At 41.9% G+C, this 23,233-nt stretch overlaps 1 protein-coding gene and 3 non-coding genes across 5 annotated transcripts; all 4 read right to left on the reverse strand.

Moving 5' to 3' along the window:
• Positions 1-106: 106 nt before the first annotated feature.
• WDR43 (WD repeat domain 43) lies at positions 107-23,230 on the reverse strand. Of its 2 annotated transcripts, XM_042051434.1 has the most exons (18): positions 23,022-23,230; positions 18,399-18,533; positions 16,527-16,648; positions 12,466-12,586; positions 11,157-11,296; positions 10,568-10,670; positions 9,468-9,532; positions 8,928-9,099; positions 8,351-8,437; positions 6,472-6,603; positions 5,878-6,015; positions 4,965-5,051; positions 3,696-3,727; positions 2,829-2,892; positions 1,824-1,937; positions 1,312-1,381; positions 635-690; positions 107-545 (listed from the first exon to the last, which is right to left on the reverse strand). In XM_042051434.1, exons 1-18 carry the CDS (start codon positions 23,214-23,216, stop codon positions 426-428), a joined length of 1,953 nt encoding a protein of 650 aa, XP_041907368.1. In that variant the 5' UTR covers positions 23,217-23,230; the 3' UTR covers positions 107-425. The 2 variants fall into 2 exon arrangements, with proteins under 2 accessions (XP_041907368.1, XP_041907369.1); XM_042051435.1 differs by lacking the exons at positions 107-545; positions 635-690; positions 1,312-1,381; positions 1,824-1,937 and adding an exon at positions 1,949-2,299.
• Positions 7,513-7,591, reverse strand: LOC121676003. Its single transcript, XR_006020328.1, has one exon. It is a non-coding gene; the product is annotated as a small nucleolar RNA SNORD53/SNORD92 (small nucleolar RNA).
• Positions 10,970-11,053, reverse strand: LOC121676005. The gene has a single exon (XR_006020330.1). It is a non-coding gene; the product is annotated as a small nucleolar RNA SNORD53/SNORD92 (small nucleolar RNA).
• Positions 16,055-16,132, reverse strand: LOC121676004. Its single transcript, XR_006020329.1, has one exon. It is a non-coding gene; the product is annotated as a small nucleolar RNA SNORD53/SNORD92 (small nucleolar RNA).
• Positions 23,231-23,233: the final 3 nt, after the last annotated feature.

Genomic DNA, 23,233 nt, shown 5'->3' on the forward strand with positions numbered 1-23,233 from the left:
CGGCAGGATGCCCACTTGCTATTGCTAACTGAAGCATGGAAAGAAGGTATAGACCAGTTGTCTTTGATCCTTGAATATCTGAAACAAATTCAATGTAAAGCTGAACCAAGTTTCCCACACAAACAGCGGTGGCAGATTTATTTCACTTGAGATACAAATGCATGTCCACATGACAGGCATAATCTGACCAGGAGGTGGAGGAAATGTTTCTCTAAGTAAGCGTAGGGAAGGAGGGCGAGAGAAGGCTGGCACGGTTAAACATTCTGGATTCAGAAATGCAGTGCCCCACAGGTGCCTCTGCACACAGGCTGTGCAATGCTCTGCACTCCTGATATGCAAATACAGCATCTTTCAGCAACAGGATCCAGAATCAAAGAGCTTGGTGGCCCACTTGTTCAAACTTCTAAAATTATTCTTTCATGCTGTTATTCTTCTTCACTTTCATTTTCTGGTTCCAAATCAGAATCACCATTGATTTCCTTTTCAACAGTCATGTCTTGTTCATCAGATTGCTCCTCTTTTTCTTCATCTTCATCCCAGTTTTCCTAGGGAAAAAAAAATAACAGAAATGTTTGAACCTTTGTCAGTCACACCATTTCTGCTACAATAGGAGATCTGGTCTGATTCCACTTACGTCAGAGTCTTTATCTGCAATCATCTCATCATCTGAGCCTTCCTCCTCTGACGAGTCTGGAAAGAGAAAACAACCTCTCAGTCTGGGAAACAGGCTTTAAGATGTCATTGTGCAAACAAAGTCCAGTCCCACATGCTGCCAAGTCTTCAAACTGTGCTATTTCCATACCAAAACTAATTCTACCTGGAGATGAGGTAACCAACATCAGTTAAGACCAGGTCACTTCCGCTACCCATACACAGGGTGAAGATGCAGTAGGAAAAAAGCTGAACTGGAAGTGTGCACTGCCACACACGGACATCCCCTACACTGATGTCCTACTGACTCAAACGTAGCAGTGTCTTCACTGTATCTACCTTAGCACAAGGGCAGGTAACACTAGAAAGTTTAGGTTGCCAGGTAGGTTAAAGCAGCACACTGAACTTCCAATTCACTGATTTCTTCATTTGTGATGCAAAGCTGGGAGGGAATTAAAGGAGTTAAAAGGAAGAGAAGGAAGGAGTAACTAACTACAAGATGTCCACATCATTAGCCACTGATTTTCCTGCCACGGATCTCTCCCAAAACCCCCCGTACTTGCAGACTGTAGATAAGCACAGCAGCATGATGAACAGCCATCAAGTGTAGGTTGTCATGTGAATTCAGGAGCAGAGCTCCACTTAGCACACAACACTTACCATCCTCATAGACCAGCTTTGCAGTCTGATTAACCTCTGGTACATCCTGAACTGTTTGTGATGCTGCAACCTGAATGGAATTTGCAGATTAGCCTTAGATTAAATCATCTATTTCAACCTTAAAAGGCAACAAAACTCTTTAACAATGTAAATGAAATCTACATTATGGGTAGCACACATTAATTCACTTACAGTGCTGGTTTAACAGCCAAAAAAAGTAAAAATGACAGTAAAATCGGAAAGGCATCTGCTCCAAAGTGGCCCAGTGCCTGCTATTTATTCCTCTTTAAAACTCTGTGGGTGAGCAGAAACATTTGGCAGGACAAAACACTCCCAGTGGGCAGGGACTGACAGGACAGTTAATTAAGGGACTGCTCTGAGCATTATCAGCGTCGCTGAACAGCAGCTGCATTAAGGTCCCCAGGACAGATCCCATCAGATGCAATCACAACAGGAACTGAAATCTGCAAACAATACCCCTGCACATCCCATGTTATGTAGTTGAAGCTCACCTGGGTGACAAGAATGAAGAGTCTTCCATGCAGACGGGAAAGCTTTTGCAAAGTTTTTACTCTGCTCTCCATCAACTGGTATAACATTCCCAGCTGAGGAATAAGGTCTGGCAACTTGGGAGAAGAGAGGGATGAAAAAAAATGAAGCTGTTAAATACATTCCGAAAGTTTTTGGTTTTTTAAGATACTTTTTTATGTTTGGGGCAACCAACACTTGCTTACATGATTCTAGATAGAAGGGAGAGCTGAGGGTTCACAGGAACAACCTGCAGCCTGATCAATTAATGCTTAGCCATGTTTAGAAGTATCATCTACTTTTAAAGCATGGCAATTCTTAGACTCCTTTTCCTTTCCACAGTCACTGCCACACGCAGGGGCGAAGCACTGTTCAGAAAGCTGCGTAAGTGGGAACTGAACATACACCGGTGTCCGAATGCAGCCTCAGCAACACGTGCAAGTTCTGCTGCTCAGCAATCCTACAACAAATGGCAGAAAGGACTGACAGTGCCCAAATGTCTTTTTCTTAACCCAGCAAGTGCTGTATCCATCACTTGTAAGGCAAGGCTGAACTTCAATCCAGAAGCTACAGCATTACTTCCTACCCTGCCAACTTTGGCACACCCTTACCCCATAAATCTGGCCATGCCCCAAACAGTTTCAATATGAGCATTACCAGAACAAACACAACTTAGCTCTTTAAGATCTAGTGACACAGGCTACATTGCTCTTTGGCAGTAATTTTCTTCCCTCTCACAGGTGTGACATAACTTATCTTGGTTTGACTTTGGGATGGCTATAATTATGTCAGGAATGACTGAGACAAACAATTTATCAGCAATGTGCAGTAGGTTCAGCAAAAGTGGTGTAAGCATAGCTCACTCTCTCTACATTGATTTGGGCACTGCCATATGCAGAGAGCAGATTCCTGAAGAAACAATATATATTTATTTAAGCATTTAAATCTAGTTTTACTTAAGTGCATTGGCGTGAATGAAAAATACTTACTGTGGAAAGGTAGGATGCATGTAGGGTAAAAACAGACTTCAGCCATCGAACCATTACTGAGGCACTGGAAAAGAGAAATAAGTTATATCCAAGAGATACTGGCTGAGAGACACCCATTTCACATTCTAGATGCTAAATAAATATATCCAGATACTTCTGTATAAAGTGTTCCTCTTTAATTAGAGAACAAGATAAATGCAGATGGAAATGTGAAGTTTGGCTATCCCCATGAGGTATATGAGTTATTTGTTAGGAAAAGAACAGACATTTCAGTGAGGGACTAAACTAGACAAACTCAGGGGTCTGTACTTCTGAAATCTTTAATGGATGGTCTCAATGACTAAAAGATCAAAGCATGCTACTTTCTTCTCCACCTACAATGCGGGAATTTATATTTAGAAAAAATAAACCCAAACCAACCCAACCCCCACAACTCAGCACAGCCCATCTCAACAAAGCTGTCCTTATGGCAGCATAACAAGATGGAAGGGGGGAAGCTGGTTTTGTTATTAAACACCACACTAAGAGATGTCTAAATACATTCGATAAGTAAACAAGGTCTACACCTGAGAGTTATTTTACTTATTGATCAGTAATGTAAACCTTTGGGGCCTTCAGTTACATTCTCAGCGTTACGTGCTCATTTCAGGTATCCTTTTCCCTTTTTAACTTCAGCCACCCTGAGAAAGAACTGCTTTAAGTGTTTTAAGTTCCTCTTTTCACCCACAATGAGGTGAGTTTTGACCTCCAGATGCTGCAGTTTAATTGCAGTTACTATGGAAATCTATCACATACATGGTAGGAGGGACCATAACACACATGTGAAAAGTTTTAGGTGAATTAAACTGTAGCTGAGTTGTCTCTTACCTGTATGGGTTGCCCTGCAATCTCTTTGTAAGCTAAAAGGACAAAAAACCCCAGTCAGCAATAAGTAACAAACATAATAAGTTCAAAACCCCAACATTAGATCCATTTGACAGCCCCAATACTGGGGCAGAAAGTTCTCCAGGCATTTGACGTTTGCTAGGATTAATCTCTGTCAGGCTCCAGAAAATTACACTGCTGGCTCTACCACCCTCTACACAGGCTGGTAACTTGCAGAAGCTGGGTTTCAGTATTACAAGAAAGCTGGAACTCTTAACATGCAAAATATCCACTGAAGCTTAAACCTGGCAGGAGTAAGTAGGAGGAAACCTCTTCTATTTCATGTCTGTTTATCTGCTTAGCAGAGCAGTTGTTACAGGGTGGACAAGTTGGGGAAACAAGTGAAGGTAGTATCAGACAAAGGCCATTTCACACAACAAATCTCAAGCCTGGGAGAAGGCAGTTACACAAAGGTCTGACCATCCACTGAGATTACAGAGTTAAACACTTGCACTTAGATTCCCCAACAAAGGTCTCAGGGAAGAAACACAGCATCTCATTAACATAAGCCTAAGGAGGTGCTGCAAGACCAGCCATTCAGCACCAGGCCATCTGCATAACTCAGTTAAGATCAGTACCATAAATAAAAACTAAATCTTACTTGTGGTCAAATAGCATGTTAAAATACCAAAGAAATTGAACCATTAACTTACATTATAGAATGTCATTCACATAACAAGAGCTACTAACCAATGTTCGGCTTTAAAAAGTAATGTCCGGTCAAGACTAATCATTAAAATATTTCTGTCCAAATAAAGAGTTTATTTAATACCACTGAATAAGCAGTTCAGAAGCCAGATCCCTTTTAAAATTACTAAGTGATGTTCAAGGTTTAGGTACTGCAAATTGACTTTCTGATGTTTCAAATTATTGTCCATGTTAGTAGTTGAGAAGAAGATGTAATGGTGATTGTTTGCCATCGACTAAACAAGCTTTTGCTTAATCTCTTCCCTCTTTTTCCCACATAATCATTTAAGATAGTAATACATAATTTAATGCTCTTCCTAGCTTTGACAGTGACACTTGGTCCTTTGGTTAAGCTTCAGCCAGAAAAGATAAAAAGTGTATCAGAGATAAATTAAGAAACAGTTCAGTCCTCTTACAGTACCAAACCAACTTCAAAAATAAAGAGACATAGCCTGGATTTTTAGTAGCTAGAAGGCAAACCACATGTGGCTTGTATGACAGCAGCAGAAGTGCAGGCTCTCCTACCTCATGTAGCAGTGGAATGACAGCATGTATAGGCATTCTGGCTACTGTGTTCTTTACTATATTTTCTTTTCTTGTGTTAAGCACTTTCTGTTAAAATGAAAACATATGATCAGAGAATAATTCAGCTTTAACATGTGTATGAGCAATCAGCAAAATCAAAAATTCCTGGCTGTAAATCTCTTTCTACTCCACTACCTTTGTATGCTAAGAATAATGAGCGAAAGATTTGCTATGAAAAGGAGTTTCATTTTCTAAGTCAGCTACAATTAACAAAATTAAGACACTCAAACTCATCTAAAACAATCTAGCATTGCCTCTAGCCCATCTGCCCCCTGTTAGAAGTGATGCACTACAGGCACATGAAAATCTCCCTTGATATTTTCTGTTTGACTTCCATAAATAAATGCCTTTCACCAGCATCTGTGACAAGAAATTTCTATTCAGCATCAAATTCTTAAACAGTTCCCTGCCCCAATAGTACTATTACATCCCCCTAGTCCAAATGCAAAGGTAAGCTTTTCAAGTGAAACTTGTCATCAATTCATTTTTCAAACAGTATCTTGCTTGAAAAATGTACCCTCAGGAGACTAAGTATAGATGATGCTTCAGCCTGAGCTAAAGGGAACATGGCTGCATTGGTAGCATCACCTGTAAAACATCTGAACTGTGACATAACAAATTCATCATAAACAAAGTGCCTCAAAGTTCAGGGACCGACTCAAAGTAAGGCAGGTAACAGAAAAGTAACACCACCACTAACTCATAATAGCACTTCCTTGAGCAGCAAATCAGCAAAAAGCAGCTGGGAGAAACAACAGATTCTGAACTGTTCAGCCTCCCCAGCTTTCAGGAAGGCTCCCCACCAGTCCCAGTGAACAGATTCAACAGCACACACTGAGCCTGCAAGACTTACATTTAAGATTTCTGCATCATTGCTTTCCAAGCCCTGAACCAGCAGCACGGCAAAGCTGTCTGTCTGGGGAAGGCCACCTGGAGTTTTTACTTTGCTCACATCAATATCCAATGCCCCAAGGCGCTCCTCGATGCTCTCCTGCAGAGGGGAAATAAGGGCAGAGCTGTGTCACTGCAGTTTCTCACACGTATCAGCTGAAAGCAAAGTACCTAACTTAGAGCATTCCCTCTAATTCTGCTGGAAAAGAACACAAATTTTGTATATTCTTTTAAATGCACTGACAGAAAATAGCATGAGAAAAGAAAAGCAGAGGAAGTTTTGGATGAAAAGCACTAATATATCTTGGCATAGGCAGCCACAAGCGTGTGACAAAGTTCTGCAACAACCTGGCAAAACCACAGGCAAGGCACAGAGGGCTTGAATAAAGGAAATGTTTTGAGCAGGGAGAAGTCTCTTTCATACAAAAAGATGGTATCATTAACCTTTCTTCCACAATAAACAAAGCAAATTCAAGGTCACCTGAAGAAGGTATAGTGATGATTTATGATTATAGTTTCTCCATTCTTGCTGAGTTTGAAAGAGGAAGCCCTTTACCTCTGTCTCTCCTGGTTTCCTCTTGTTTTTCTTTTTCTCCTTCCCCGAGGCTGGAGTTTTGACAGCTGTACTATGTCCTGGAATGCCAGGCACTAGAACTTTGGTGTCCGAGTTCACAACAGGTGTCTTTACCTAGTACACAGAGATAACCACATTTCCATGAATGGCTAATACCTTCAGCTTTCTTCCAATTTAAAATACAGATTTTATTCGAAGACTCTCACACATGTGGTAAAACCAGCCTGACACAACCCATTTTCTTGGCATAAATATTAGGCAAATCCAACGTATTTAAGAGAATGAATAACCTCACGAAACAGACAGCAAATTTTCATCATTAACTAGAGCAATGGAATCTTTGGAATCACCTGTGAATCATTTTTCTTACAAGCTTTTGCTGTAACATTCATAGAACTGTTTGTATCCAGCAACAAGTTTTTGGATGTTTGCTAGCAATAGATACCACCTGTGCTAACAGTCAGCCCCATAAAACACATGCAGATTAATTCAACATCCACTGGAAGGCAGTAACTGACCACAAAAAGCAGCACAATGTAACAGCAAAAGGTAGTCACTATTCACTTCAATCCCAACTCTTTTCTTCTAGGGACTGCTCAGACACAGAACTCAGCTGTCTGAATTAGGCTGTGACCACTGTGACAAAGAGAGACACCTTAGTTTATACCAAAAAGCTAAGGTATCATCTTCAATGAACACAAAGGAGATGGAATTTTCTATTTAACAACCAAATGCTCTTCAGACTCACAGAGGATGTAAGGCAGTATGCCACTTCCAGAATATCAAAAATGCTACCTGCTACTTCCAGAACACTTCTTTAACCATAGCACTTCTATCCAGGCCTTTTTTTTTTGAAGTACCTCTGAAGTGATAAAAGTAAAATCTACTACAGTGAGCAAAACAACTTCCAATTTCCAAACAGTTGATTTTCTGCATGAAGAATTTTATCATAGAACACCAGTGGTGATAAAATACTATCCCCTTTGCTCACCACACTCATCACTGACCTTCTCCCCACACGGCATGCTCAGACAGCCAAGAGAAATGCGTCTTCACCGGAATTCAGCAAAAAGCGAAACCAAGATGGGTATCATCACTGCATGCCAGGGAGGCCCTACACCTGTCCCTGCAGTTCAGCTCTGCTACCCAACAGCTCCAGGACTGAGGAAGCAGCACAAAACCCTGCCTGGCTGATGGAGCACCACATCCAGAAGGTAACTAAAGGGTCAGAATGACAGCGCTGTCTCTCACTTCACTGACACTCCAAGCATTTCAAACCTTCAAGACCTTGAATATGCACAATGATTAAGAACTTTACAGCCTCTAAACAGCCAGGGGATCCTGCATGAGAGAACACAGTGGCAAGTGGCCTCAGTGGCCACTGCTGCCATGTAAAGTGCCAAGCTCACATTCCCAGGTCCCCGTGAGTAGGAACTCATGAAGGCCACATTAAGAAAGAGCAAAAAGGACCTGCCCCTTAAGGTTCCACCACATTTGATTTAGACTCTAAAACAAAGTCATCCCACCTTCACCCCAAACTAGCAGGGTCAAAGAGGCTGTACAAACCAACAGACTCTAAGGGAAGGACTGATCTTAGGCAGAAAAGCCAATCAGTTCTGTCTCTCAAGCAGACCTGCTGAGCTACAGGAGGGCCACCATGCGCTCTCGCACACACCAGGACACACACAGATCTCTCTACCCGCACCTGCCTGAGTGTTATGGACATCTATAGCTACCTCTGCAGCTCTGAACAGGTCCATCCAGAAATCCAACCTCATTTTAAGAGAGCAGTGAATTCTACCTACTTCATTTCTAAGTAAAATAAGAGAAGCAAAAAAATCACATTTCATGCAAAGCTCACCTTTGTTAGAGCAGCATCTGTTTTAAGTGACAGCACTTTCTGGATATCCCGTACCAAACATATGTGGGATTCACTGGTGTTCAAAGACTAGGAGGACAGGAACAAAACCAGTTAATGTATTTGACACTCACACCTGTGATTCATTATGCTACTGAAAGATGAGAACAAATTCCACTGGTATAAATTAGAATGAACTTTCTTTTCATAGCTCCTTTGCATATCAGCCTTTTGTTACTAGATCTCTGTACTCTCCAAGGGAAGTTTACACAGGTAAACTAGAACTGTATTAAAACCAGTTTCAGTGGCCCAACTCAGGAACAGCTGAAATGGCAAGAAACAGTCAGCAATGATGTCAACCTGTACTCCAGCTGAAAAAATGGAATAATACAAACCACCTTTCCAACAGCTCTGGGCAACAGTCACAGCTCCCAAAACAAGGGCAAGGAATATGTTTTGTATTGTTATACAATTCCAAAGCAGTAAAAACAAAAATAATAAAACAAAAAATTTCTCCAACTGAAAGCAGTATGCAGTCCATATGACAGAATCCAAACCCTCTCTGGTAAGTTCTACATACCACTTTCTCTATGATGGGCTGTAAGGTGTTTCCATACACCATCAGCAGAGACTGTTTGTCTGTGCAAAACGCAGCTGCTAGAATAGGGACTGGTTTCGGTGTGGAGTCCCCATCATTCCCAGGTGTTGCTATCTGGATAGTACAGTTTGATGTTAAGGGTTTTTTGCAGTAACTGGGGGGAAAAAAAAAAAGAAATTAAAAAGTTCCAAGATGTTTAGCTTGAACACTTCAATATCTTGAACATCTAAGCATCTTTCATTAGCAGGTCCTCAGCCATTGTACACCTTTTACGGATGGCTAAGAAGAGGCAGAGACACAAAAAATCTGGGTTAAAGCCACACGTAATATCAAAGTGCAACACAATCCCCAACAAGTGAGTTCTCCAAAAATGTGTCCAGTAACCCAAGACAAAGCAGCAGCTGGTACCTGGATCACGAGCATATAAAAGAGCTTAAAGGCAGCAGTATAACAAACTGAACTTTGCCTTACAGTAACCCCAGACCTTTCCCAAAGACATCCTCAGGATGAATCCTAACTTACCCATTCAAGATATGTTCGAATAAATGCAACTGCCCATCTCTGCACACAACTGCTAACTTCACAGGCTGAAAGAAGGCACCGTAAGAGAGTTTCATTAGATCAAAGAAAAACTCTCCTGGAAGTTCAGGACATCAAGAGACAGTTGTATGGCTACAATTTGACTTTTTTCAGTATTTAATAATGTTACACTCAATCTGTAAGGAAGACCAAAGACATAACAACTCAGGAACGTTCACTACAAGTGTTAGAAGATTAAAAAGGTAATTCACAATTGTACTTTATCACTAGTAATATGTCCTGAGTCAAACAGTTTGCACAGTAGCAGACATGTCTAGAGGCACAGGTCTGCAAAGGCACTGACACTGTGAATACGCTTAGAGGAAAGAAACTGAGCAGACTCCTCTGAGAAACTGAATGACAGCGGTACATTAGAGAATACTCTCCAATACATACAGGAAGAGGGAACTGGAAACATTAGAAAAATATAGCATGAAATACTGCTTTGAGAAATGGAATTTAAAGGCAGCAGGAGAAAAACGTTTTAAATAATTACAGAAACAGTTTGTGAACATGTTTCACAGTCACACATTTTTCACAAGACAACTACTTCAAAAGACTTGTGCTTGTTAAAACTGAGAGACTTGGCAAATGCACACTGCTACTTTAACTCATTCAAGGCTAGTTAATTCCAAATGCATTTACACTGCCAAAAACACTTGAAATCAGAAAAAAACCAGGACCACATAGAACCAGATTTTTAGAAATAATTTCTTTTGTGGTTTTTTTTTGCTGCCAAGTTCTAACAATCATTTTGATTACTAACTTGTTCTAAATAGGAAACAACTGACATTTCCACCATCATGAATGTCTGAAAAAACCCACTGAATTTGCACCCAGTAGATTTCAAAAGGAGTATTTCAAACTACCATCTTTATAAATGCACCTGTAATAAATATCCTTACACCCATGAATTTGCATTTAGATCTCATCTCTGCATAACAGAACCCAAATACAAATCAAGCTTCTTTCTTTACACCCTTAAAAGGAAACTGGTAAGTAAAAATTGTTGAACATATTTGGTTACAAACTATGGGTCCTACCTCTTCTTTGACTTCTGATACAGTCAGGTCAACAAAAGTTGGTTCATCTGTTACTGTGAAAGACATCACAGCATTCTTTTCTTTCCTATCTGACCTGATCTGCCTGGAAGACACAAAAAGTACACATTATTTACCACAGCAAAACCAGCACCCTCTGCACCAGACAAGCATTACAAAGACTATAAATCTCCCGTAAATGTGGTGGTATCTACCATATCCAAAAGCACCACGCTGACATTTCACTGTTCAGCTTAGAAAATGTTCTAACTTGCAAAAGCAAACTCCCAAGTGAAACTGAGCAAGAAAACTCTGCATAAACCCTAAAATAAGTGCAAAGAACAAGGAAGTTTATTACACAGTATGTTCTGGCACATACTAATGATACAAATGGCAACTGGAAGCATGCTCAGACACAGCCAAGGAAAATATCGTCTTCACTCAACAATCAGTGAGTCGAAACCACCATTAAAGAGATCATCACTGCATTTTTCCAGAATGCCCCTTCTGCTTTGCCTTCTTTCGTCACAATCACTTGGTGAGTCTATGCTCAATACTGATCACAGTCACAAATTATGAAAAGCTTACATACCACACACTCAACAATCGGTCATGTATAGCTCCAGACAAGAAATACAGTCCTGTAATTCCATCAAACGGTTTACTTTCATTCATAGGTTTCACTGTGGTAAACATTAATGATGACACTGATGTAGCATGGCCTGTGAAATGCTAAGAGAAAAAACATGATCTTTCCATCATTGTCGTAAGCAGTCATATGGCAAAAATCAAAACATTAGTTAATAAAGAACATTAGGAAAGATTCGAGTGTTACTCAGTCAACAAGGACAGCTCAGTAGTTTTTAACTAGTGATCAGTTTCCTTGCATTTCTGTTTGTCAAGGAAGCTTTCTCTGACCTGACAGATATTTATCAGCATTTTAAAAGTTAAATGGGGAATCAAAGGCAAATTCACTGGGACTAAATCCATGCAAAAGAAATCACATCCACCTGTACTGCTGTTACTGTCACAAAGCACTCCCCTCTGCCCTCCCAATTTTACACTTCAACCTTTCCAACAGAACTAGATTCACAGTTTCATTCTCAGCTTTAACAATGGACACACGTGTGCTGACACACTAAATTTGGGCAAAACACCACCCCCAAGGGCCCCCCAAAAATTGGTTCCTCAATCTACTTTTGCAAGTAGTGGTTTTGGTCATTATAGAATGCAGACATACATGGTGGCTGCCATGTGCCAGCAAGCCCACAGTAACAGCACATGTGTACACACTCACCTGACAGCAAGTACCAGGAGATCAGAGACTATCCCTGTCCTGTCTGCTAGCAGGCAAGAGAACACGGCAGCATTCACGGATCAGCTAAAGCATGGCCATTTGCTCAATGTCTGAGCCCTGCTCAGAGAACAATAAGGAGTTGCTCCTATGCCTTCCAACTGTTTCAACAGCAAAACTGATAATGCCATCAGTTACATGAAGTTTAGCAAGGAAACTCGAAGGCTTTGTGGAGGGACTCATATTAAAACCCATGCCAGCAGTAACTGATACGGTGGTGAACTGAATTCTCCTGACAGAAGGGTACCAGACAGGCACCCAGTTAAAAAGCACAGCATCCATCTTTCTCCTACAGCCTTGAGAAAGGATGCTGGCAGCATGCTCAGAAACAAAAATTTAATGCCCTCATTCAATTCTCAGCAAGTTGAAACTGCAGTTTAGGGTACCATCACAGCAAAAATGTCCAGCAATCCCGAAACTGCCAATTGTATCCTCACACAGAGTGAAATTTCCAGATGTGTGATCAGGAAACACTAGATAGGTAGTGCCACCAATAAAGAAGGGCATATTTTTGCATCTAGTTTAACAAAGGTACAGAAGTACTTACTCTGTAGACTTCTTTGGTCTCCAAGTCCCACAGTTTTATAGTTCTACCGGCTGACAGCAGCATTTTTCCATCTGGACTGATGCATAGACAGGTGACACTGCTAGTGTCGCCTTTCCACTTACTAGAATTGGGATGGAGAGTTTTTATACAAAAGGAGAAAGAGAAATAGAAAAAACAGTATTCATTAGGATAATATCAAAACCACCATGATGGAAAATTTAAGGCAAAATTTAAAAACCAGTAATACATGTAGTCAAAGAAGAGGTCAAAGCTATTCCGCTTCTGCACTTTGCCTTCAAATTAGTTTACAACAAAACCACAACTCAAAAATATAAAGCCATTCAATACTGAACTGTTGACTTCTTTTTTGACATTTGCTTATTCTGTTCTTAATTCTTTTCAAAGTTTTCTACTTCTGAAAATAGGGCAAGAAGAGCCATACCATTTTCAAGACTTCTCTATTCAGCAAACCGTTCAGAAAGGCCTTCTCAACACTAAAATTCAGAGTTTCAAAGCCCATTCAGTTACTGGCCCTCCTCCCAAGTCTCTGAATGTCACTGACAATAATAAACTTCACCTCAATGGTCTATGGCTCAAAGCACTACTTAAAAATACAAAAAAAAAAAAGGGAAAAAAATAAAGATGCTGTCATGAAAAACCTGAATGTACTTTGAAGGAATATTGATACTATGCGTTTCTCACGGGACAAAATTGCAAGGAAAGCATTAACACAAACCCTTTACACTTAGGAGGTAGCCTGCAACACACCACATTTTGACTGTAAACCGCCTTCTGGAAATATTTCCAAACAACTTCCACATGCCCAAGCAACATCTCTCCTGTTTTCTAAAACAGAGATCATTTACTGTATCACTTTTGATAGAAGCTGAAAATTTTACAGCCCACAAACCTGAAAAATAACATTGCACCTCACAGAGAGTATGACAAGATTTTGTATTCTCTTCCAAAAACAAGGTCATGACTAATAATTTAATAATGTAAACCAAGAAGGTATTTTTTAATGTACTAAAGAGACAAGTCTAAACTAAACTGCAGAATATAAAGCACAGCAAAAATCCCTTGGTTTTCACCTTGGATACTCTTTATGTAATTTTTACAGGAAAGAGTTTTAAACAGGATTTCAGAAAGGACATGTCCAGAATGCCTCTAAATAGTCAAGAGTATTTAAGATATGAAAAAGCTAGAGAGAGACAAGAAGTCATCCAGAATGTTTCAGTCTACCTCTCTACAACACTTTGTCTTGCCTCTTCAGAGACTCTCTTCCCCAACAGCTTGTCCCTCTGCCAGAGGTTTCATGTGTGCTGCACACACCTCCTGAAGTGGCCCTGTGGAGTACTCCTACAGTAGTTAAGAAAGTCAAACCTAAAGCTACATGGTTTCAACTCCCTTTCTACCAGTCCATACCTCTATAGAAACATGTCTAGAAGCCTGAAAAAGCAAATTAAAAAAGAATTTAATACCACTTCTCCACCCCAGGAGAAACCATCCAGATTTCCTCTGTGGGTTACACAAATATTAATTTCCAGGTCCTGACAGGTGTTAAGGAATGAAGGCACTCTCACATGTACATTAGGTGTGAGCAATTATTGTGGGTAATTTGTTCCTTCTGGTAGGTAAAATTTTAAGAGAACTGATTTCTTCTACTCTTTCCAACTTGAGTTACCTTAGGGATGACTTGTAACATTACCACGGAAAATTTTCAGGTAAAAACCATGGTGTTACACTGCTCATGTACTTTCAATCTATACACTCTGGGAATTATTTTCTGTTGCCATCTTTAAAATGAAAGAACACAATGTCTCAGACTACATTCACAACCACATCCCCCTGACTCCATGGTCCCTGGTATGGGACAGGGGTAGAGGGAAACACCCAAGAAGTATGACAGCAGAAACTCTCACTTTTCCTGAGAAAGCAGCACGGCTGGGACCCATCTCCAGTACTTGTACATGAACACACATGCTATGGGATACAAACACGGTGAATGAGATGTCCATGGGGGGCTTCAGAGCTTTGCTCTCACTGGGCTCACAGAACAGCAGTGGGATGGATGCCTTGAAAAACAAGGACCTTCAGGAAGGCACTTCAGCAAAGACATGCCAGGAAGGCAAAAAGAAGAGGGGTTTCTCCATAGAAAAGTGTACCATGAATGCATGGAACTTTCCTTTGAAACAGGGAAAGGGACAGAACTTACATATGCACAGAAGGAGAATCCAGGAAACAACAGGGAAGGTTATACAATAAATCCACCTGGAAACTAATTCCAGGCACTAAAACGTCAAAAAAGTGTCTGGGCACAACCAGCATAGAATTACAAATGGCAAACCATGTCTAACCTGATTGCCTTCTTAATGAGACAACTGCCTTGGCTGATGAGGAGAGACATGTCTAAGTTGACTTCAGCAATGCTTTTGACAAGGTCTCTCACACAGTATCCTTGCAGCCAAATTGGAGATATATAGCCTGAATGGATGGTCTCTAAGGAGAGTAAGATCTGGCTGCATCACTGAGCTCCAACAGTTGTGATCACTGGTATGAAGTCCAGCTGGTGGCCAGGTACTGGTGTTACTCCCTAAGGACATCCCAATACTGCTTAATATCCTCCATAACTGCCCAGGTCTTCATTAATGATCTCAAAACAGGACACAATGCACACAAGTTCGCACTCAATCCCAAATTAGGGGGAGCAGCTGATATCCTGGAGGACAGGGCTGCTACTCAGGGGCATCTCAGCAGGCCTGAGAAGAAACAGGCTGTCAGAATCTCAGAGCTTAAGAGGAAAATGTGAAGTCCTGCAGGTGAGATGGAAAAATTCCAGTACAGGTGGGGGACGAATAGCTAGAAAGTAGCTTTGCAGAAAAGAGACCTGCAGTCCTCACAGTAAAGCTGAGCACGAGCAAGCAGGGAGTCCTTGTGGCAATGAGGTCAGCTGTGTATGAACTGCACTAGCCAGAGTGCTATCAGCAGGTCAAGGAATGTGACTACTCTGCTCTGTGCAACCCTTGAACCTGCACCCGAGCACTACATTCAGTGGGACACCACAACAAAGTCACTGAAAACATGGAATAAATCCAGTGGAGGGCCATGAAGGCACCTTAGGCACTAAAGCACATAATGGAAGAGGGAGGGGGTGAGGGAACTGGGGGTGGTCAATTCTAATAGGGCTAGAGGGAGATTTTACAGCCTTCTGCTACTCTGCATAGGGTCTCAACATAATACAACCTAAGAATGCATCTCTCTCCTAGGGATACCAAAGTGGCAACTGATTATGGGCTGCTTGCGGTGCCCATGCCTACCTTAATAAAACCAAGAGCGCTGCAGTAATAACCCAACACTGGGAAACGTCACAAGAAAAGAAACAGTATCAAGAGAAGGATCAGTGGGCCATCACACAGTAGGCTTTTATTGAAGAAATATAACCGGGATTGTTAATAGAAATCTTGGTTTCTTCTTTGATGTTTAAAAACAATTTGACTTTATTACAAAAGAAAATAAATGCCTACACCAGACATTTTCTGACTCTGCACAAAGCTCAATTTTGCTCAACAGTACTTTTAACAGTAGCAGCCTGCTCAGACAGCCAAGTGGAAGTGTCCCCACTGCACATCAGCAGCAAGCGAAACCAAATGGGTTATCATCACAGCGAGGCCCTTTGAGCAAAGCTGGGTGCATGTAGCACGCTTTACTGGAATGAGGTCTTCCAGTATCTGCTCAAGGATTTTTTTTCTAGAATTTAGATTTTTCAGCATTTAGTGGGACTTTTAGTCTTTCAGTCTCACTAAAAGTTAGCATGGAGGGATCCAAACCCCTCTAAGAAGTTTCATCTAGCCTTTCCAATACACAGAGGAAGATACCCAACTATGACAATTATGCTTTCATCCCTTAATAAAACCACTTCCAATCTCAGAAAAATAATAGCCAGCGGCCACTTTGTGGGCATGAAGCTTGGAAAGCAGAGTGCAGCATTTCCAAAACCTGCAAGGGAGAAAACACACAAAAGCAAGTGTGAAAAAATTCAATCAAAAAGCAGCACTACTCACCACTTTACTTTGCAGGTCTGTGTGTTCCATTCCACGATGTGTTTGTCGTCTGAACAGCTATACAAGCAGCAGTTGTCTTGATGCCATCTCACACAGTTTACTCTACTGTCGTGACCACCATCCTACAAAAGGTAACAGAGGGTCAACTCACTGGAGGTGTCTTGACAACTGAGTCTTCCCCACACCAAGAATGTCAACAAGGTGCTCTTTCGAGAACTAAATTCCAATCATTGGCATCTTGAAGAGTGTGTGTGGTATGAAAGAACATAAATATACAGTTATGTAAATTAAAGATATTTCGTATTTTGATACATAGAGTTAAGTATTTTGGCTTGGCTTACACAGCCTAAACAAGAGGAGACGTTGTCTACAGCTTCCTCACATGAGGAAGCAGAGGGGCAGGCACTGATCTCTTCTCTCTGCTGGACAGTGACAGAACCAAAGGGAATGGCAAGAAGTTGTGTTGGGAGAGGGGGAGTCAGGGTGGATATTAGGAAAAAGTTCTTCACCCATAGGGCACAGGCTCCCCAAGGAAGTGGTCGCAGCCCCCAGCCTGCCAGAGTTCAAGAAGCATTTGGACCATGCCCTCAGGCACATGGTATGATTCCTGGGGCTGTCCTGTGCAGGGCCATGTAGAAGGCTGGAAGACAATCTAATGTGTGTGTGTCAAACACTGACAGCCAGATAGCCAGGGAACCAACCAAGGACTGTTGGTAAGAACACACTGTGGGAAAGAAAAGGATGTGGCTGGAGGAGGGGGCCATGCAAAGGTAGGACAGCACTTTCCTGGTCCCTCCTTGTTCTGGCTCCTGGTCATCAGGACAACATAGCACAGCACAAGTGCAGGACTGACTCAAGAAGTGGGCCTGGACTGCTGACAAAAAGGCACCCCCAGCAGCAGGGGGATCAAGACCACCAAAGACCCCCAAAGCCCTCCAGCCCATTTCCAGAAAGGTCTAAAACAAACTGGACATGGTAACTAATTCACATAGAAAGTGAGAAACTTTGCTCCGGGGTGGGCAGAACTTGCCTACAAAAAGGTACCCCCACAAAGCCTGAGTGACACCCCAGGACACTGGACACTCCATCAGCTGGTTTGATGTTGGAGCCAGGACTGGTGATTTTCTCCCTTTATACCTTTTTTTCTCTCTCCCTTCTCTTTTATCCCTTATTCAAAACCCACCGCTGTGCATTTATAGTAGAAGACACCAATTTCCACACCAAATGTATAATTTACTGATACAACTCTGTAGATTATGTAGGGCCTGTGACTTTCATCATTCACTCTTAACCACAAGCATCTACACACCTGCATGTTCCCTTCAGTTTCAGGGGGGGATGCCACCAGAGAGGAGTTGGGCTTTGATGATCCCTTCCAACTGAGGATGTTCTATGTTTCTATGATTTTTCTAGCACTTCAGAGTAAAAAAAAAACAAACAAAACCTGTCCTGTCTGCTATTTTTATACACACAGCCAAACAAGGCTCAAAAGTGTTGCACAGCCATTCATGTGGATTCGTGTTTCTTGTTATGTAACCCACAACTAAACTGGAGGTACTTGGGAGCTCCGAAAGGCAAAATGAAAGCCACTGTGTATCATTCAAAAAAGATCACACGCTGAGAGAGCTCAAGAGCTTCCACAAGGGAGGTAAATTTACAGAAGAGTCCAACAGTGTGACAGCTTCCCAAGCGTTGATGAGTTCTGCCCTTCTCTCCCACAATGCCGTGCAGGAACTGAGGGTATGACAGTCTCCCTGAGGATTTAACCCTCCAGTTAAATGCCAGTGAGGCATTTAATCATTACTGTTTTCAGCCTAAACTGACCGAAACCATCAGTGTTTGGTAGCATGTGAAGAAGAGTGCATTACTTACTAGCTTGCTCTGTAATTCTCCTTTTACTGTGCTGTACAACAAAATGCTACCAACTGCTGTACCAATAGCCAGGATATCTAACTGCTTGTCCACTTCTCCAACTTCAGACTTCCGTTTTTTCCTCTGGGGGCCATCCTGGAAAATCAAAAGAGAGAAACCATGAAATAAATCAGTCTGACTGGCTAATCTCAGTGTTAAAGCAGGTGGAAGAAAAACCTTAAGAGAAGTCTGAGACCCAGACAGCCAGCACAAACTCTGCTAAGACACAAAACAAGCACTGAAGTGTACAGAATCCTAGAAACTCATCTTGTACCTCCATGCATAAGGTAACAAACCTGCTATGAGTCACTTGGAAACACCTGGTGGAGACCATTTTGCATGTGGGAAAAACACATTAAAGTTTTTAACAAAGTTCCTGTCCCAGAGGCAGAAGTAAAGATTAACACATTCAGAATATTTCATCCACAAAATGGAAACGCTTGACCATGATTAGTTTATTTTTTCTCAAAAGGTAATCAGAAGAATCTTGCAAATCTGAAGCATTCATAATGCTTCTTAAAAAGAAAGTGCTACCCCATTCCACAGAGGAAAGTGACTTGGACTCAAAGGAAAGTGCTTGCCCAAGTCCTGTTGTCTGCACCAGAGGTCCTCATATGATCAGGAAATTCAAAATTCTTCACTCTCTTGCTCTGCAAGTGCTATCAGCCACTTCGAGGAGGGATTTCACTTTGTCTCCCTTAACCAAGAACTTGAGAATGCAGATCACTGGGAAGGGGAGAAGGAATTAAACTGGTTCTTAAACATGTGAAACTAAAATAAAGAGGGCAGAAGAAGCCATTACATTTATTCTCACTGGGTTAATCACTAATTGCACACACACAAATAAAAAAAGAAAATTAAAAAACTGTCCAAGGACATGAAAAGAAATAAAAAAAAAATCACTAATACTACTGACCAGTTTTTAAATTGGACCTTGGTAAGTCTCCTTACATTTGTTACATCCCAGCAAAGCATTCTCTCCAATTTAAAAATTACACACATCCTAATGCTTCCTCTACACAATAAATCTACTTGCACTGACAAGCAGCCTGAAGAAGCCCAAGGAGACTGATAAAATGTGAGCAACCAGCTCTGTTCAAGTTCCATGTGGTGTAGCTAATCTGTTTTACACCAGAAACGACGCAGTGAACACAAATAATTTCTACTCAGGTCCAGAAATATAATGATAATCAGTTGTGGTAGTTTTCACCACAACTAAGATATAAAAGTTTGATAGTGAAGGAAAAATACTTTGGTTCTTTGAAGCAGGATTTTCTGTTCCTTCTATATTTAACAGAGATAACACCTTCTGCAAATAAAAGTGTTTTGGTTTAGGCCAAGAAATACCAAATTGCCATAAAGATAACTTTTACATCAAAAGCACTCCTGGAAAAAGTGATTACACTAAGAGTTTTTGCAAGTATTTTTTAAGGCTTTATCTTTCCTGGGAAAGAAAAGTATTTATAAAATATTAAAAAAGAGATGATGAGAAACCATCAGAGTCACAAAGTGCAACCAAGTAAATCAAGCAGGTTTTAAGACCATATATGATGAAACACTAAACCAGTACATTCTTGGCAGCAATGGCAACTAATTGAAACTGCTGTCTTTGCGAAGACAAAGGCCACAGAGGGGAGATACAAGTACAATTCATGTGTTTTCTGGTACTTTTCAATCTCTTTATGTAGGTTTACTAATTACCCCACACACCCCCACTGCAAAGCAAAACCAAACTTAGTAACAGACTTTATTTATTCTCTTTCCCTGAATAAATCTTTCAACTACATTTTTTTCACCCTTCATTTCAGTTTGCTATAGCAAATTTCCTTGGAACAACTCAAAGGCACAACAGAATTCCCGTAAGTGCACAATTATGTCCAGGGTCAAGGGAAAGCAAGGGGCAGTGAAGGTTTCTCCAGGTTTTTTTTCCACATGCATTTCTGTACCGACCACCCCTTATCAGCAGTATGAGTGGAGCACTTTGTCAGAAAGTTCTGCATGAAGAAATGCCAGTGGAAAATTCAGACACCTGTTAATGTTTGAGATGATTTGAAAAAACACTCTAAGAACTTTAAAAAATCAATTGAACTTCTCTACCCTGCATTAGATTAGTACACAGGGAGACTGACAACTGCACTTAACATCCAGGCGGGATGCACTTGTGGATCAGGGTCTTAAACAGAAGAGCACCCTGTTGTCATGGACAGGACAGAATAAGTATCAGCTTCCTTGTAATTTGATTTCTTTTTCAGATTTATTGGAACTCAAGCTTATTTAGAAATCCTTCAACTTTACCTGAAAAAGGACAGTGTTTTAATTAGTAGAGATGGTTAAAAGAAGTTACGTGAAAAGGAACGGTGCACACATTTTTCCATAATCTTCTCCCTTGGCTAGGTAAGCCACAGAGACTTTCTAAACAGAAATCTGCTGGTCACATGTGAAATAAAGCATTTCAAACACTAAAATGGGGAGAAATCTAAAGGTCTTGACAGTTGACAGTGACAGGGCAGTTGCAGCTTGTTAGGAAGAAAGTGGAAGAAGGTGTTTTGAATGTTGGAGGTCCAGTCTTGCACAAGACACCACATGAAACAGGAGGTGATGAACACTGCACACAGGAAGCATGTGGGCAGGGAGCATCCCAGTAAATCCACCCCTGCATCAGCAATTCCAGAGCCTGCAGTTCAAAATGTGATTTCTAATATTCCCTATAACACATGGCCTCCATTAACATGGCAGCAGTCCAAAACACACTGAGTTTAAGTGTAATTTGGCCAAACACCATTTATAGCTATCTACTGGCAGAGTTCTACCCCTGAATACCAGATACTGGAACTGCCTAGACAGATGTCAACTCTCCAGGAACAAAAAAAAAAAAAAAAAAGAAGAAAAAAAAAAAGAGGCTAAATAACATCAGAAAAAACACATTTAATAAAATGTTTTTGGCAGAACTATCACAGTTTTAGTTCTACAACTCAGTCTGAGGAAAAACCCAATGACTTATAAAGGGTTTATGGCACAATTATTCCAAGAAACAATATGTTTCCCAGCTCCACTTTAAAATGTACCAGCTTGCAAGCAGGGGACAGGATTCAAACTACTGGAATAACTAGAAAGCACTGAGAGGTAGCTAAGTGCTGTCTGGTTAAGTCCATTTTCATATAACCTTAAACCAGGTTAAATACAAAGACCCGTGGGGCTTAGGAGTGTGTCTCCAGAAAAGGTTAACTTAAAAAAAGTATTAAAAGCCTCTCAGAAACCTCCAGTGCTTGACTTACAGCACCACAGTGTGTCAACTTTAGTTTTATTCCCCACAAGACAGATTAACCCCATTTTCACATGCCAGTTTCAGTGAATTTAAGAGCAAAGAACCCACACAGCTTTGCAACTAATGCACGGATCCTTTCTACTTCAAAGTTACATGACAAAGGAACAGGTTTAGGCCCATCTAAAACTGACTTTTTCACCTCATTCTTCCAATGTCTTGGGAGTTGTTAAAGTTCAGGGACTAAGCTACTCAACAAGACAACATCGCCCTCCTTCGGGTTGATAATTGTGTTTTAAGCATTTTAAAACAGCCTTAACAGCATTTCAAATACACTGAACTGCTGAAATACTGCAACGCACCTCAAAAAGCACCCCCTACTTCTTATGGCAAAGGGGGTGGATTTCACATACTTTATCCAGGTTTTGCATTCTTTTTTCCTCATGAAATGGTATGTTTCAATTGAAGAAAATGGCATTACTTCAACATAAAGAGGATAAAAAGGTACCCCAGTATATGCTCCAGATATTTTCAGGTTCGGTGTTGATGTGAGGTGAAGTCAACTAAAACTCGATCAAGGTGGAGAACATCCAAGAACTCCTGATGGCATGCTGTGACTAAAACTACTGAATACCTTCTTGCAGGATTCCTGGACTCAAGAAGATGAATCACAGAGAGTGTAACAGCTTGCATGGAAGTACTTCCAAGGGTAAGGAAGTGTGGAGAGACACTGCCTTTCCCGTAAAGTGAACTAAGTGGGCACACAGCAGCCGACCTGCTCTGCAGCATCACCTTTTCAATTAAGGCAAGACGTACCATCAAGTAACATACCTCGCTCCTTCAAGGAAGGCTTCTTCCACGCAGATAATATGAGAGACAAATAGTTTTACACAGTCAGTGCTTCGGCCGAATTATTGTTCCAAAAAAACACAGAACAAAACCTCCAGAGCCGCTTCCCCCACCAACACGTGAAATTTACCTTGCGCAGCGCAATCCTGGGAGGGGGAGCGGCTCCTCCCGCGTCCCCTCCTCCCGGGGCGAGACACACGTGGACATTCCCCAAACCCCAGGATCACGGAAAGACGGGACGGGACGGCGCCCGAACCCCGCGGAGCCCACAGGACCCTAACCCCCTCGCCGCGCCCCCGCTCCCCGGCCCGCCCGGCCACATGGCGCCAGGAGGGCGGGGTGAAGCCGAGCGGGCCGCGGCCACGCGTTACAGCTGCCCGGCTCGCCGCCATTCCCATCCCCATTCCCCCCCTCGCCTGTATCGCCCCCCCCCCCCACACACACCCAGCTCCCCGCTCCCTCCCCTCACGCACCTTACTGGGGGGCTGCCGCGCCCCCGCCGGGGCCCAGGCCAGGCATGTGCAGGCGGCGCTGAGGTGAGCGGAGGGCACGTACTCGTGCTGCAGGCGGCTGCCGGCCGTGTCCCACACGCGCAGCCGCCCGTCGGGCCCGGACGCGGCGAACAGGCGGCACCCGCGGGGCGAGAAGGCGCACGGAGGGGCCGCCATGGCGCGCGCTCCCCGCG

Source organism: Corvus kubaryi, unplaced genomic scaffold (genome assembly GCF_017639235.1).
Source record: "Corvus kubaryi isolate FWS band 111438036 unplaced genomic scaffold, C.kubaryi_AGA036_p1.0 76, whole genome shotgun sequence".
In the NCBI taxonomy this organism is placed as follows: Eukaryota; Metazoa; Chordata; class Aves; order Passeriformes; family Corvidae; genus Corvus; species Corvus kubaryi.

Coding starts and splice junctions, on each gene's coding strand:
- WDR43 (XM_042051434.1), bottom strand. CDS start 23,216: ATGGCGGCCCCTCCGTGCGCCTTCTCGCCCCGCGGGTGCCGCCTGTTC. Junction 9,533..10,567: donor TATCAGAAGTCAAAGAAGAG/GTAGGACCCATA, acceptor GCCTTCTTTCAG/CCTGTGAAGTTAGCAGTTGT. Junction 1,938..2,828: donor ATGCATCCTACCTTTCCACA/GTAAGTATTTTT, acceptor TCTTCTCCCAAG/TTGCCAGACCTTATTCCTCA.